General features: G+C 34.1%; 1 protein-coding gene across 1 annotated transcript; it reads right to left on the bottom strand.

Annotated features, from left to right (window-relative positions):
• Positions 1-724: 724 nt before the first annotated feature.
• APE2 (Glucose-6-phosphate/phosphate translocator-like protein) lies at positions 725-4,636 on the bottom strand. The gene is made up of 12 exons (XM_085703932.1): positions 4,298-4,636; positions 4,144-4,218; positions 3,733-3,798; positions 2,943-3,021; positions 2,401-2,521; positions 2,217-2,312; positions 1,933-2,045; positions 1,751-1,828; positions 1,500-1,616; positions 1,305-1,404; positions 1,082-1,182; positions 725-988 (listed from the first exon to the last, which is right to left on the bottom strand). Exons 1-12 carry the CDS (start codon positions 4,537-4,539, stop codon positions 971-973), a joined length of 1,206 nt encoding a protein of 401 aa, XP_085560058.1. The 5' UTR covers positions 4,540-4,636; the 3' UTR covers positions 725-970.
• Between the last annotated feature and the right edge of the window lie 11,399 nt (positions 4,637-16,035).

Here is a 16,035-nt window from a genome sequence, read left to right as displayed (position 1 = left end):
GACAAAAACTTATATCTTTGTAATTGAACCTTAAGTTGTTCTTAAACCTCTATTATGCCGATGTGTCATACTTTAGAAAAGTTTATCATCCAATTGAATAGCCACTCCGATTCTTTTCTTGCCTCTTTTTAATTCAAACTCCACCTTGTTTGAAACTTAGGTTTGACATAATAGGATTGAAGTATCACAATTGACTCTCAATCACCGGAGGCATGGGGTGATACTAATGACACCTCATCATATGATATTTTTTTAGTGTTTTATAGTATTTTTTCTATCTCTTTGAGGACTTTTTAGAGGCTTTAGAGTGAGTAACTCATGGTTAGAGATATGTTTTGTAACGTTTTGGTTTGAGTCATTGTATGTCACTGTTTTCCCTAACGAGGCAAGTATAAGTATTTTGAGTCTTTTTGATATAGATCATAGCATTGATCCAAACAACGATGCCATATAGAAATTATGGAAGCAATGAGACCAAGTACATTGAAGTCGAAGATATGAATGAAAAGCAAAAAAATGGAGAAATTATGTCCCAAGTCCCAAAAATAACTTGGAAAGTTACCGAAGATTTTAAATTCCAATGTGCTTAGTTCATGAGATGGTGTTGAGACTCAACAACCAACTAAGAGGTTTATATGTCTTGGAATAACTATGTTTTGAAAGCCAGAGACTACATTCATGTGTGTTGTTGTGTGCATATTATGAATAAGATTATGAATACAGCTTTGATAATAGTTTTAAGAGCTATTTATGGCAATAATGGATACATCATTTTTCAGTCATCAAAAGAAGACTGCAAATCAGCAAGTCCTTGTTTTCTGAATGAACAAGGGGAAAGATTTGACAAAAATAAAGAAGGAAAATGAAATGCGCGCTATCACAATGATAGTACAATACTGAACAACAAAGTCAATTATTTTGAAGGAAATTTGTGATGATTTACAGTGCAAGCATCCTCCAAGTTGACGCCTTATGCTGCTTTTGCTTGCTGAGAAGAAAAAGAAAGGATAATAATGTCAGTTGTATTTGGTTATTTTGCTATGCAATTGTGATACAAAAATCAAATGAAAACAAGACTCACTCGCTTCTCTTCCTCGATCTTGGCTTTGATGAAGGAGTAGAGTGCCACTCCAGCAATTGCAATGGCAGTTCCGATACCAGTTTGGGTGGAAATCTTGTTACCTATGTCAAGCAATTATATTCAATCAAAATGTCAGATTTCTTGAATGGAAACCCAATATAAGTAAATAAACACTTGTGAAACTTAAAAGTGCAATAATATGATGGAAGAAAACAATATTTACCGAAGATAATGATTGAAAATCCAATGACAAATACACGTTTGAGTACGTTGCCAACGGCATGAGTGAGAGGAGCCACTCTCTCCAATGTGTTGGTGGCCACCTGGCAATGAAAAATGTAGGTATATAACATATAATATATAGTTCCAGCAGGCTTAATATCATCCAAAATTGTTTACATTGAAAATGAGGATTTACCTGGTTGTAGAGATGGTAAAACATACCAACCCAGAAGAGATCTGATACGAATTTGACCAAACCTACTTTAGCAATTGCATCAGCGAAGCCGGTCTTCAACAGTGTAGGCCCTTCAATCTATGGGATCAAATCATGAAACAATTGAGAATGCAATGCCAAAACAAGAGCAAAGTATTTTATGATAGAATCCACATTAATACAGATTAAGTATTAATTCATGGGAAATAAGAAATGTTAATCAATTCACTCACAATTAAGGCCGGTGGTATGCAGACAATTAGAGCAATGATGGAAATGTAGGCATAGACATTGGTACTGTCCATATCAGTCTGCACAAAGAGTTATTTAATAACAATAATAATACAATATGATAAAAAAAAAATCTAAGTATATTTGCTAGGAATGAAGTTGGAGAAGAAGGTATATAATTAACCATGGCTTTCTTTGAATAGATACTCCTGTATGTAAATGAAATGTTTGAAATCATAGCACTTATGAAGCCGAGCCAATTGAATGAGAGCTCAGTCAATGATGCCAACGACACACCTGAAAAGTGTCACAAACAAAATTACTACAAATTCCAGTTACTAAATTCCTCTCCATATGATCAATTTTTCATGCATACATGAAGGATTGTTGTAAGTGGAACTAAAACAAATGTATCGATAATCATAGCTGAACTTGAAAGAATAATGAAAAAGATAATTAAGAAGTTACCAAGAACAACGGGAGCAAGTGAGAGCCATAGAGTGATGGGAATTGATTGTCCAAGTATGAATTGTGAAGCAGCAGCATTAAAGAATGGCTCAAGAGCTGAAACACACGAGTTTAATTTCAATTATCACAGTTAGAAATTAAAGTAGATCTCTTTCCATATCTTTATCATAAAGTTTTATGTCACCTTTGATGGTATGTGTGAAAGAAACAGCAACTGCAGCAAATGAGACATTGCTGGTCACATGGCCTAATGCATGACACACAGCTACGGGAATCAGCAACTTCAGCTGGTTGCCGTCTATTGGCTACACAAACAATATCATATCACTATAATTATCGTTCATATAATAGATCATTCATGAAAAATGAACTACAAGTAAAATAGCCTAACTTATTTATTGTGAAACTATAAACTAGTAGCGTCTCAAAAGGTTGATTTCATGAAAAAACCTTAACCGATTAATAACATAACATGGTGAATTCAGAAAAGTGGTGGCGTAGCCAGCATTGCTCAACAGGCCCTTCAGAATTGTTCAACCCATCGGATCGTAACTTCTGATGAACATTTTATAGCTTAAAAAACCAACCAGGTCTAACTTTTTTTTTTTTTTTTTAAGAAACCGACCAGGTCTAACTTCTAATGTTTGTTTTTGCGAATTTTGAGTAATTCAAGGGACCTATTAAGCAATCATCATGGTTTAGGGGATTATGGGCCGAGAGACTTACTGCGCGCTTAGGAAGGCCCACGGTCCAGCTGACCAAACAGTAAACCACTCCCACCAATAAATGGATAACCGACACGAAGCTGCACATACACACAGTCAATCAAAGTTAACAAAACTTATGACAAGAAAAGAAACTAAGGAATTTTTTTAATTTCATATACTATAAAAGTCTAATCTAACATACGCATAATGAAATTCAATTATAGAATTCGAAGAAAATTTTGATGCAACTGAATGTAAAAAATGTTACTATCTTGCGATTGATCATCATAAACAATCATTTGAATGACTTTTAAGTTAGATATGAATAATCCGTAAAAAAAGTAGATACATTCTTTTTTATTACAAAGTAGATATAATTGTGTGATCTTGACAAAGTAGATATAATTAAAATCAATTATTTTAGCGATCTAATGATTATTGATTGATAGTGTAAACTTCCTCAAAAAAAAAAAAAAGATTGATAGTGTAAATAAAAAGAAAATACATTAACATTACTGATCAATTAAATCTGAATTCTTTTTTTGAAGGGTAAATCTGAATTCTAGCGTGACATACATTTTGTATAAAAAAATGTAGCATACAATTAAACTAACATATAAATAAATGAAAATAATAAATTTTAAAAATTCAATAACACTACATAAGCTATTAGTTAATTTTTCCATAATGTCCTTTTTAGCACATGAAGATACAATGAATCAAAAAATAATAAGATACAAGGATAAGACATGGAATACATGAACGAACAGGACCAAGATGGAAATATAAAACGAATTTTAATAACTTACTAAGGATAGGGGAAATAATTATAGATCTTCTTGTTGAGGATGTTGAAAATCACATTCAAAAAGTACCTGCATATCAAAAGGACAAAAACGTAAATTCAACACTTTAAAGCGATCACAACCACTCACACACGATGTGGTTTATCTCAAGTACACAGTTACAGTAACAAGCTTCACAAAAGAGAAAACAGAGTAAAAGAAACACAAACACAGACACTCTCTTAGGTATTGTAGCCGTGTTCGGTGTCCGACACATATTAGTATCATGATCCGACACTAACACATATGATTACATTAAATAAATTATACTATTTTTATTTTAATTATTATATATGATTATACTATTTTTCTAATTATTATATATGGTCAGTGTTATGTTCGTGTCTGTATCAGTGTTTCATCGGCGTGACTTACCAAGTGAAGAAGAAAAAACCGGTAGTAAGAGCCGGATACTTGCTAAAGAATCCAACCGGAGCAACCTTCTCTCCCCTGTAAACAAAAAAACAACATTAGTGAGTACAGTTACACGACGGAATTTTTAAGTCAGAACGGATTAAACGGACCTCACCCGGCGGAATCATCGGCAGCGGCGAGGCAAGGACGGAGGAGTACACCACTTTTCTTAAGAGCCGGTGAACAGAGTTCAGGACGAAGTTGTCTTCCAAAGACAAGGTTCCCGCCATCAGAAACTGATCCGATCGATTTCACGGAGAGGATGGAAGCGCCATTGGTGAGGTGTTCACGATGAAGTTTGTTGAGACGAGGGAGGGAGGAGAGTGTGGTGGCGCGTGATAACACTCGTGACTCCATTAGAATCAAAATGTGGGAAGATGATAAACAAGTAGAGAGTGATATATGGATGATGTTTGTGTTGGTACCTGTGGTTCTCGTTAACCGTCTCTTCTTTGGAGCAAATATTTCCTCACTAGTTTTTAAATGTCAAATTTTTTAAAAAACAGCTATTTTGTAAATTTAAAATACTATCTATCGATAAATTGACTATTTAAAGTGATTAATAATATATTTCATATGTCCTTAATTATAAGATCATTTACAAAATAAATATTTGAGTAACCAAAAAAAAAATGTTTCATAATATAAGATAATCTACAAATTACTAAATCTCTTATTAATACTATCAATTATATTAAAATTCGAAAATTCAACAATGAATACATTTATACGTAATGGGAAATTTAGTAATAGTTACATGTTTTTTTAAAAAAATGTATTATGTCAACAACTTTTCTTAATACTCGTAATATTTTTTTTTTTTGTAAAATACTGCTAGATCAAGCGACAGACGGAGTAGACACTTTGTAGTCCACATTTATTGGTTTAGTGGTTTAGATGTCTCAAGCTCGAATCTTTTCTCGATGTCAATTTTTGTGACTGTCATTTACATAATTTTGTTCTAACTTTAAACGAATCTCATGTTGGTAGATTATGAAGTTGATCCCTTGAATTAGTCGACCTCCCGCTAATTGACCATGAGATTGGAGCTCTGGTTTAGCGGATCTCAACTAGTGGACAATAAGATTGATCACCACCTTAATCAATTATTGGATTGACTAAGATGGTGATCAATACATTTAGAAATATATCGAGTGTCTCACACATTCAAAGATCAAAAAGATTGTTCACTCGTTTATTTATCTTGTGTTGGGTATAATTGATTAAGGTGGTGATCAATACATTTAGAAATATATCGAGTGTCTCAAACATTCAAAGATCAAAAAGATTGTTCACTCGTTTATTTATCTTGTGTTGGGTATGTTCGGGTGTTTCGCAAACACGTGAGCTAGGTGTGCTTGACGGCTTGATTGTCCTTGATGAAGATTGGTGATGGAGTGGATGGGAGAGATGGTGGGAGAGTAGGATGGTATGGTGGAGTTGAGAGGATGTGGTTGTGGTTGGATGGGAGAGAGTGGGGTCCTCTTATCTGTTGTGGGAGATTTGTGTCCAATGTGGAATGGTTGATTGGTGGTGACTGGATGAATGAGCGTGTGACTGTAGCTTCTATTTTGTTCAAAAAAAATCATCGGTGCCTTATCATGTCATGTTCCTTCTTTGCCTGTGATCGATAGTTACGTTACGGGTTACTATCAATTTATCTAGATGTTAGTGTTCCTCTCTACAAACTACAAAGTACTAACTTAACTAATGTCACGGAATGACTCATTTTGTCACCGAAAAGAACAAGAAAAAGGTAAGTTTTCTTTTTGTTTTTTTAACGGTTGAAAACCTTTTGTTAGACAAAAGGGCAGTGAAATGCTAGTGTTTTTTAAATAATAATAATTTGCTATAATTTAACAATTCATTCTATGAATGAAATTTATGGTTTTTTAAATTGAATTTAATAAATAAATAAAAAACTCAAGGTGTGCTATGCTATCATTATAGTAGGGAAAATAAGCCAGCAAAATATCACCATTACTTTAGCATCATCTGTGGGCTTAAAGCATGATGCTATAGATGCTCATGCCCAATTGCATTTGAATTAGATCCCCTACAATTGTTGTAGGACATTTAATTTCCGGTTATGATTTTATTTTAAATTACTACATTTTGTTCAACTTTGAGCCTAAAAATGAAAAAAAATAAATCATTGGTCCCGAAATATTTGAATGAAATCAATCAATTTTGTGTATACTTTAGAGTATGAATGGAGCAACCGAGTGTGAAAAAAAAAAGGAAAGAAAAATATATGACTCTTGAGCTTGATGTGAAAATTCTCCTTCATGTTTTTAATAAAGAATGAAACAATCCAAAGAAAAGAAAAGGAAAGGGGGATAGAATAAAAGGGAAAAAATTGATGAAAAATAAATGAAAAAAGAGACAAAATGCTCAAGTGGATTCTATCACAAGTCAATTGTTGAAGGTGTTTTGTTCATATTACTAAAGGTTATCCATATTGGTTGAAAAATAAAAATAAAAATTATATTTCAACCTCTTGGAAAAACCATTTCTTTGTTTGTATCATCTCACCTTGCAATCTTAACTATGACCCCGTTGCAACCTTTGAAAAGTGTCTTTTTTAGTCGTGCTTGCTTACACAAGAGATATAAGTTTATAATCAAGTTTATGTTAGGACATTGTGTTTGATGAATTTGAACGGATTCCAATCATAAAATTATGAATGAGTGATCTTCTGAGGTAAGAGCCTTATCATTGAGAAACATATCATTTAGAGGAGCCTAAGCCTCTAACTTGGAACTCGAATTGGTGAACCCTTGGTTATTCAATGTAAACCTTATAAATTTCTTTGTTTTCTCGACTTTAGAGATATAAGATAGAACAAGATATTCAAAACATGAAAATAATCTAGTCTCTCTTGAAGTGATATAGGGTAATTGGACTTAAAGAGTTTTGCAAACGATTTCACCATGAGAGTATCATTGGTTCAAAAAATATAAACATTAGTTACATTAATTTACCTAACCTTTAAAAATTTGTTTTCCGTAACAAATAAGAAGAATTGGGATTGAAGTGTCTATCATTGTGATAAAATACCAGTCCTAGGGAGACTTCATATTATTGTTAATTTTTATACCAAACAATCAATCTCTAAGTTTCAATTTTCTTAACTAATCAACATAGAAAAAATAATTTGGTAATCGACAAATTATTACGCGATAAAACTGCGCACTTATGACTTATCAGCCTTCCGTTTGATTTCTCTACCAATTTGAAATCATTGGTAACCTAATTTTACAGTGTAATATCCTTCTCTAGAAGTCATCCACATTGATACCTATCTTCTTCATGTTGATTAATCTCATGAATCTTCATTATATTATCTCTCTCAACTAAGATAAAGTTTCTATTTCTAACATCCATGTTCCAACAATTGTTTTCCTATCAAATAGGTCCCTAACTAGGAGAGCATATGTGTTTTCAGATAGTTATGGGTTAGAACTTTAAACCCTTTGTGATAGAGAATCCAGCAATCTTCCCTTATCTACTGCTTCTACTACTATAATAATAATTTAGGAAAATCAAGAACCACCAAATTTCCGTTATTACCCTAAACTAATCAAATAAAATCAATAAATTAGTGGATTAATTTATCTTTTTTAAAAATTGATTGTTCGGATTAATATAATAATTTACACTTCTAATAAGTCTAACAAAGCCTCCTTCATCCGGTTCCCAAGATTTTAAAAAAAAAAAAAAAAATCAAAGTTCATAGTGTGTTGGAATAGAAACTCCACCCCAATGACATTATATAACAACTACAAATGACTGGATGAGTCTTTAACTACTGCCAATAGAAACTCCACCTCCAATACATCAACATGATATCTTTCTAAGAATCCAATTAGTGTTGTTAATGTTTTCCACATTTAACTAGATTAGTTACCATTCTTCGACTTTATAAAGTACATATTTTTTTTGAGGGAAAATAATTTATATCATTTCATTAGAAATTAAATCAGTAATACATGTTGGAATTTCATCAAAGATGTGGAAGCTAGGTAATAATGTGGCTGCCTTAGCTAACTCATGAGCAACCTCATTTGCTTGCCTCCTAATAAACTCAACATGAGAGTTTGTTAAAAAGGTATTACAAATCTGGATACTTTTATCCATAATGGATCCTGTTTTATCTTGGTTTTTCGGGTGTCAAACATTGATTACGTTTGAACCTTTCTAACCGGTGATATCTTATTTTTTCTTGGGAAGGGAAAAAGTAAGCAAAACCCTTGAGAATCGAGGTCCGGGAGTTGTTTTCGCTACGGGAAGGTGTTAGGCACCCATAACGACTATAGTATCCTATAGGAACCGTCTTTAACTTCTACGCGCGCGCTTTATTTTTAAATGCTATTTTGAAAGTGTTTATTGAACCTAAGGGGGTTTACTAAGTAAAGAATTGGAGGGAGAAGAATGTTTTTGGATTTTTGTTTTATCTGAATTGAAGGAATTTTGTTCCTTGCCTACGTACCCGTTTAAGGGATCAAATCCACCGTAGTTCTCTTCCAAAAATGTTTTTGTCTTTGTTGGTTGATTTTAAATTTGAAAATGGGATTTTGAAGAATAGAAAGAGGCCTCAAGGGCATGGGATTTTAGAAAAGGTGAGGTTTGGTTAGTTACTTGCAAAATGTGGTCTAAGTATTATTAAGGTTCATTAAGATTTTTTGTTTAAGAAAAGAAAAGGAAAATTCAATGGGATTTTGATCCCAAGGTTTATTAAGAAAAAAAAGTTTGAGTGAAGTTGTTCATGTTTTTTGGAAAATTGATTTTTCTAAGTATAAAGCCTAAACATTCATCTAAACATACATCTAAACATGCATATTCTAGCTATATACCTAAAGTGATGTGTGTGCATGTCTCGGTGTACATTATTAGAGTCCATTGTCCTTATTACATCATATCCTAGATACATTCTATGGTCTTGCAAGAATTTAAAATGGCATGAAAGTAAAGTACAAAGAAAAATCCTAAGTGTTACATTCTAAGTATTAACATGGGAATTAAAGTGCAAGAAGTGAAACTAAAATTGAAGGATGAAATGTGCTTATGGAATGTATGAAACATGAGATGAAAAATATTAGTAGCACAAAATATAATGCAAGTAAAAGCTATCATGACAAAAGTAAGAAAATTGACATAAAAAGCAAGCAAAAACAATGTGAAATAGCCCTAAAATCTTATCACCAATGCAAGACTTGAGTATGACCTATAATCCTCACAATTCAACATACTTTCAAGGCATAAAAATCCAGGTTTTAAAATGAGAATCCAAGTGTCATTACAAACTTTGCATCTTTATGTGATTTTAGGCCTATTTGCACCATTTATTCACAAAACCAAACTTGCCAAGCAAGCAACCAATCATCACATGCACATGTCCAGTAAAAACACATTCAAACAGTAGTAAAAATTCCATAAAATCATATATCATGAACCACAAACATTTATCAAGGATTGGAATTGAGTCATGCAATTTTTATAGATTTTTTAACATGAAATTCAAGTAATAAAGCAAGAAAATGTCACAATATTTTTTTCAAGTTTTTCAGTAAACAAGTAACACAAAAACATCACAGAATTGTCAAGAAAGTATATGAAAATTTTATGGAATTTTCTAACACAAATTAGTCATGCCAGGGGTGCAAAGATCACAAACAGCGTGGAAAATAGCAAAAAAACAAGGAAAAACGAAAATCTGCAAAGAGAGGAAGTCCAGGCCCATACCCAAGGTGAAAACGGATCTGTTGAAGGCACAGGGATCGTTGGATCAATCCAATTGGATTGGATCCAAGATCCAACGCTCCAACACGCGCCAGCACACAGGTCAACACATCAAGCCATGGGAGGGCTCCCAGTAGCCGTCAGATCAAAGATCTAACGGCTTAAGCAAAAGAGGAGCATGATAAACGGAGCGCACACACACACTGGATCAGGCATGGCATATATAAGCAGAAACATGAAGAAAACCCTCACAACTCTCACTTGTTTCTCTCTCTACAATGCTCTTAGAGAGAGAGAGTCTGCAGACTCTCTCTTCTCCGACCTAACGCCGGTCATCTTCTTCAATTCTCCGACGCGGTGGCCGGTGGTGGCGCCGCCGCGTCGGAGCCCCCAAGCCGCCCAGATTCACGACCTAATTACCTATTTCTAAAGATCTTCCTCTCCTCTATTCGAATCTGAGGCTAGTTTCTCAAGGAAACTCACGAATCAACGTAGATCGGACTTTTATCTTACGGCTTCGATACTTCTTTTTGTTAACTCTTCTTCTTTTTCTCTTATTTGAAAGATTTTTGCAAGAGAGTTCTTAAATCGTTCCGATCTACTTTGATTCGTAGCAACAGAACATGTATGAAGCTAATACTCTGGATTTTCGAAGGAAAAAGTGAAAAGAAAAGGAAAGAGAGTTTGATACCTGTGTTTTAGGTCGGAGATGTGACGAACGAAGAAGATTGTGAATTCTTCGATTGTTCTTCTTCTGATGAACTTCGTATTCTTCCTCTTCTCTGCTACGGCTTCGAATCTGACCTTTCTTTCCCTCTTCTCCTCAAATCTTTCGTGATCACGAAGATTTCGTCGTTGTCGATGATGATTCTTCGTTGGAATTGCGAAGGTGAGCTTGATGATGATGATTCCTCGTTGGAATTTCTGAAAGCTTCTTCTTCCTTTTCGTGAATTCGACCTGTTTTTGTGAAATTGATAAGAGATTCTGTGTTTCTGTGATGCTTCTGATTCGGTTAGGGTTTGAATTCGATGAGAATTGAAGGATTTTGTGGTGCCCTAATTCGGTTAGGGTTTGAAGATGATGAACTTGTTCATCAGGTTCTTGAGTTTTTTTTTGGGTTTTCTGTGGTGTTTGATTCGTGAAAGGGAGAGAGAGAAATGTGATATTTGTTGCTGAGTTGTAACAGAATGAATGGTCCTTTTGACCATTGACTGTGACTGGATTATTTATAGCTGATGTGTATGACTGTTGGACCAATACGAACATGACATGTGGCACACCTTTGTAACAAACTTCTGGGGACTAATAAGAACTTGACATGTGGCCTGGACCTGTGACTTGGACAAAAAGGACTAAACTGCAAAATAATAAAAAATAAGGACAAAAATGAAAAAAAAAATGAAAAAAAGACACAAAGGACTAAAGTGCAAAAATTAATAAAATTGAATTAAAAAATCTAATTTGAAATAAACGTAAAGTGAAACGATTAAAAATGACAAAACGGACTAAAACGAACAAATGGCCTAAATGAGGTACTTTAAAGTAACCTTTCTCTGCCGAAATTTCGTGTGAAATGACCAAAATGCCCCTGGGGTTAAAACGACTAAAAATGACTCAGATGCAAATTTTAAAGTGGATTTTTAACAAGGTATTAGAGCAAGACCTTATACAAACAAAGTTAAAAGACTCAAGACAATTTTGAGAGTTTAAACAGAGTTTTGACACATGAAAAGACCAAAATGCCCCTAGGGGCAAAACTGACTCAAAATGACTTCAAATGCAACTTTTGAAATAGATTTTGACATGGAATTGAAATGGAGACTTATTCAAGCTATTTGAAAGGAATCAGACAAATTTTTAAAGATTGAAAGAGATTTTATCATGGGGAATGACTAAAATGCCCCTAGGGGCTAAACTGTCTAAAAAAAATGACTCAACTGATATTTTTATATATATTTTTTTTGAAATGGATTTTGACATGAGATTAAAACAAGGACTTATACAAACCAATTTAAAAGACTCAAACAATTTTCAAGGGTTAGAATGAATTGAATGCAGGAAATGACTGAAATACCCTTTTCCATGAATTTTGCAAACAGTATTAAAATAAAATGCAGAGAAAGATGTAATTGATCAGAGACATATCAAATGACTTGAAATGCAAGAAAAGGAGAATTGAGTTAGTATTTTTAGGTCCAAAATTAGGGTATAACAGATCCAAATTCGGTGCTATCTCCTCTGCCTTTGTTAAAATAATCAGCTACTGTTTTTGAATCTACCTCAAAATCAACATTTGTGAGCTGAAGTTCATTAATCCACCGAATTGCGTGATAAAGTCCCAAAGCTTCTCCAATGTCAACTGGACATAGTGGTGAAAACCACATGGTCTTGGAACGAACGTGGTTTCCGAATTGCGTGATAAAGTACATATTTGAAAAGTATTTTTTGCCTTGAGATATCTGGCTACATAAGAGTCAGGTTGTGTTGTTTTTGTGTTTTAAAAATCAGAAACTACTACAAAGGAACTATTGGGTTGAGTCACGACCAGGTCGCTCTCTTTAAGACGTTTCACGGCACTACCTAAGTTTGTGCAAGGTAGACTAACAACCGCGCCGCCTCCAGGATAATACAGCCCAGATCACTGTTCAATTACGCTACACAGTATGTAATTGATTGAGAATATACACCTCAAAATATGACTTGAATACCGTTCGATTTAAACCACTCAATATGATCCGTAACCACTCTTATCGAAACCGAAGGGACAAAAAGGAGTAGGGGTGGACATCCACCCGAGATTCGACCCGGAACCGAACAATCTGAAGTCAGAAAGGGTCATGTGGGCGGGTAGATGCGGGTCATCGGGTCTTCGGGGTAATCATTTTGGTTTTGGATGGTTGCAACAGTCGGATACGGATTTCGAAACACAATCTGTCGGAAGACCGAAACCGCCCGATTGCAACTTTTTATTCATTTTTTCATACTTTATTCTCTCTCTCTCTCTCCAGTAGCTAGTTGGTACCTCGAGACACACAACATTAATATTATTTATTACTATTAATAACAATCAATATATGATTTTATTAACAATCAATCCATTTAAAAATAGGAAAATGCTACTTCTCAAGAAAAATAGCTTCAAGAATTTTTCAAGACACAGTTGGCAAATTTTAATTGGATGATTTATTTGTCCACTTCCTATTTTTCAGCCACACCTCCTTGAATTGTGGCAAATAGTGCATTGTGATTGGCTATTCTTTATTCTTGAAGAATTCTTGATGTTATTTTTCTAGAGATATAGCATTGCTCTTAAAAAAAAGAAGACAAATCAACCCCTTAGAAAGTGGAAACCATTACTGCATATCTCTCTTTTGAAAACCAGAAGAGTGGAAACTTCACATTACTACAGTTTGCTACTTCACTTTTCACGACCATTTATTTTCTCTTCATCTTCCTATCTCAGCTTCTCCTCTCTTATCCTCCATGCCTTTATCTTTTGCTAGATTTGTCTTCATGCACATCAAGTTGAGCTTAACCTTTGTAGATCTACACTATATTTTCTGTTTTTTGTGGTGATGATTGCCATTTTGGTTTTGATTTTCTTGACTCTAAACTCTATGTTTGAAGTGCTTCAAAACCGAATACCCAAACCGCACCACCCGCCGAAACCAAAACTGGACTAAACAGTGGTGCAAACGGACGAGTTTGGACCTACAAGTAGCATCTATGGGTTAGGACGGATTGGATGTTTGAGCCCGAACCCGCCCGTTTGTCCAGCCCTAGAAAAGAGTAGAAGCAGAAGAATGACTCGTTAACACAAGTCGGAGGGAGAAGAGAGGAAAAGCACAAGAATCATCAACTGTGAATTTCGGTGTAAAGAATGAGTGGGGGAGTTCTCCTTTTATAGGCAGAGTTCGTAACAAAAAAACAAGTGACTTAAGACCATCTACAATGTAGAGTCCTTCCCCTATTAAGCACCATTGTAAATAAGCACTCCCTTTGTGACACCAATAAATATGGTGCTTATGAAGGTGGGTGCTTGTATAGGCACCCTCTCCCTCCTATTACTCATGGGCCCCACATGTACAATTAATTCTATTTTTTTATATATTTAATTATTGTATTATTTTGATATTAAAAAATAATTATATAATAGTTGTAAATAATAGTTGAATTTGATTACCTAAAAAAAAATTAGTTGAATTTGAATTTGCTTGTAGCATAGCCGTTGAAAATTTTAGTTGACATTTCTTGTATTCAATTACTCCTTAAAAAAAATCTGTACTTAATTACTTTATTTTTTCCTTCTTTGAATTTGTTTTTTTTAATAATTTATAATTAAATTATTTCAATATTTTAAAATTATATAATTATGAATGAGTATAAAAATTATTGTTAAAATGGAATGATATAGAGTTATTGCTGGGAGCCAATTAATAGTTATTTTGAGGTGCTGAGTTGGAGAGAGTGAGTGCTTATTACGTATTAATTATAAAATGAATGACGTGTACAGTCGGGACCCATTTAAGCACCCAAATGGGGTGCTGCATTTTGGATGGTCTAAGGATTAAGTCAACTTAATCCTTAAGCAAACGCGTTTATGTTTCAAGTTGGATATATTCAGAACGCATTTTTGGATCGGATCGGAACAAATTTATTTTGTTACGTTATGAGGCTTTCGGATAATGATTAAATTAATTAATTTATCATATTCAAGTGACTAAAAAAATACTAGTATATCATTTGACCCAAGCTCAAGCCCGCCCGGCGGCGTCGTCGCACGCGTGATATATGTTTTTTTAAGCGCTCATCCGTTCACAAAAGTGGGTACCCCAAACACACACCCTTGGAGGTCCCCATACCCTTATATAAACACTTGCTAGTTGGTGTAACCCACCAATGTGGGACATTTTTAAGTCACACACACTAGTTCTTGTTTTTCTATCCAACTTTTCACTAGAATTAACTAGTGTTCCAACAGGTTGTCTATAATCCTCCGAACTTAATTTGTCAATAAAGCATGTTTAACAAGTCTATTAATCCAAAGGAGATATATCAAGAACACCATTATCAAACAACTTTACTTTAGTAACTATACATAACGGTGAAGCCTTGCACATGCATCATTAAAGTTGGCAGATCCTAAGTTATACACATGAGTAATTTTTTTTTTTTTGGTTCAAAAAACATCAGGCTGACCGCTGACCTATGACTTTAACATATATAGAAGGACGATACCACATTCACATTGCTGCATTGTATGATCATGGTGCATTTTCCAAAACAAAGACCAGCACACAGCCACACACAGTGATTATATCCCACGTTTAATAGAGAAAGAGCCCGCCACGACAACAAGAGAGTTGTTGCACCCGTACCGTGAGGACGCAATGTGGAAATTAATCAGCAATCTGTGATCAGTCATCAATGAGCAGGGCCGGTCTAAAGATAAGGCTAAGGGTACTAAAGTTTTCATTTTAGTCCTTCCAACAAAAAATATTTTTTTTAATCTTTAAAGCTAATAAAATCAACAAATTGAGAAGAAAACCAAAACTCGTGATTCCGCATGTCACTGTGGGATGTTGCTTCTCTTTATAATTTAAAAATTTGGGGGTTTTTATTTTTTATTTTTTTTAAACTAAAATTAGGGTTCTGATTTTGCAATTTGGTAAAAAATAATATTATTAATTAATTTTTATTTCCTATTGATGAGATGTGCCTTGTTTGTCGTAAGGCGTGTCTGGATACCTTTGTGGAGTATGTCGTTTAATGTAAGGAGCTTCCCAAATTTAAGTACATACATGACTTTGTTAGGGATGTCATTTTTGATATATTCAGATGGGCGAGAGTATCACTAAAGAAAGAGGTGCATGCGAACTATTTGATCCACCACATAGAAGATCGACACTTAAGCCTGCAAATGTTATGGTGCACAGATGTGTAGAAGGAAAACATGTTTGTGTAGATTTGACTAGGGTTTCACCACTTGTGTAAGTAATCTTCAATACATATATAAAATTAAAGTTGAAGATAAAAAAACAAAGATAATTTTTATTTCTTTTCGATAAATAAACGAAGTAACAATAACCATTTATAAATTCACACACATA

The sequence above is a fragment of the Medicago sativa genome, chromosome 4 (assembly GCF_051527215.1).
Source record: "Medicago sativa cultivar Bolivia chromosome 4, Bolivia_mono, whole genome shotgun sequence".
Classification (NCBI taxonomy): domain Eukaryota; kingdom Viridiplantae; phylum Streptophyta; class Magnoliopsida; order Fabales; family Fabaceae; genus Medicago; species Medicago sativa.
This window is presented reverse-complemented; position numbering and strand designations above follow the sequence as displayed.

Bases quoted from the DNA above. Each gene is read 5' to 3' on its own strand.
- APE2 (XM_085703932.1), bottom strand. From the start codon at position 4,539: ATGGAGTCACGAGTGTTATCACGCGCCACCACACTCTCCTCCCTCCCT. The intron at 3,022-3,732 runs GTAAGTTATTAA...GTGTATGTGCAG, and splicing joins AATTATTTCCCCTATCCTTA to CTTCGTGTCGGTTATCCATT. The intron at 2,522-2,942 runs GTAAGTCTCTCG...TTGTTTGTGTAG, and splicing joins TGGGCCTTCCTAAGCGCGCA to CCAATAGACGGCAACCAGCT.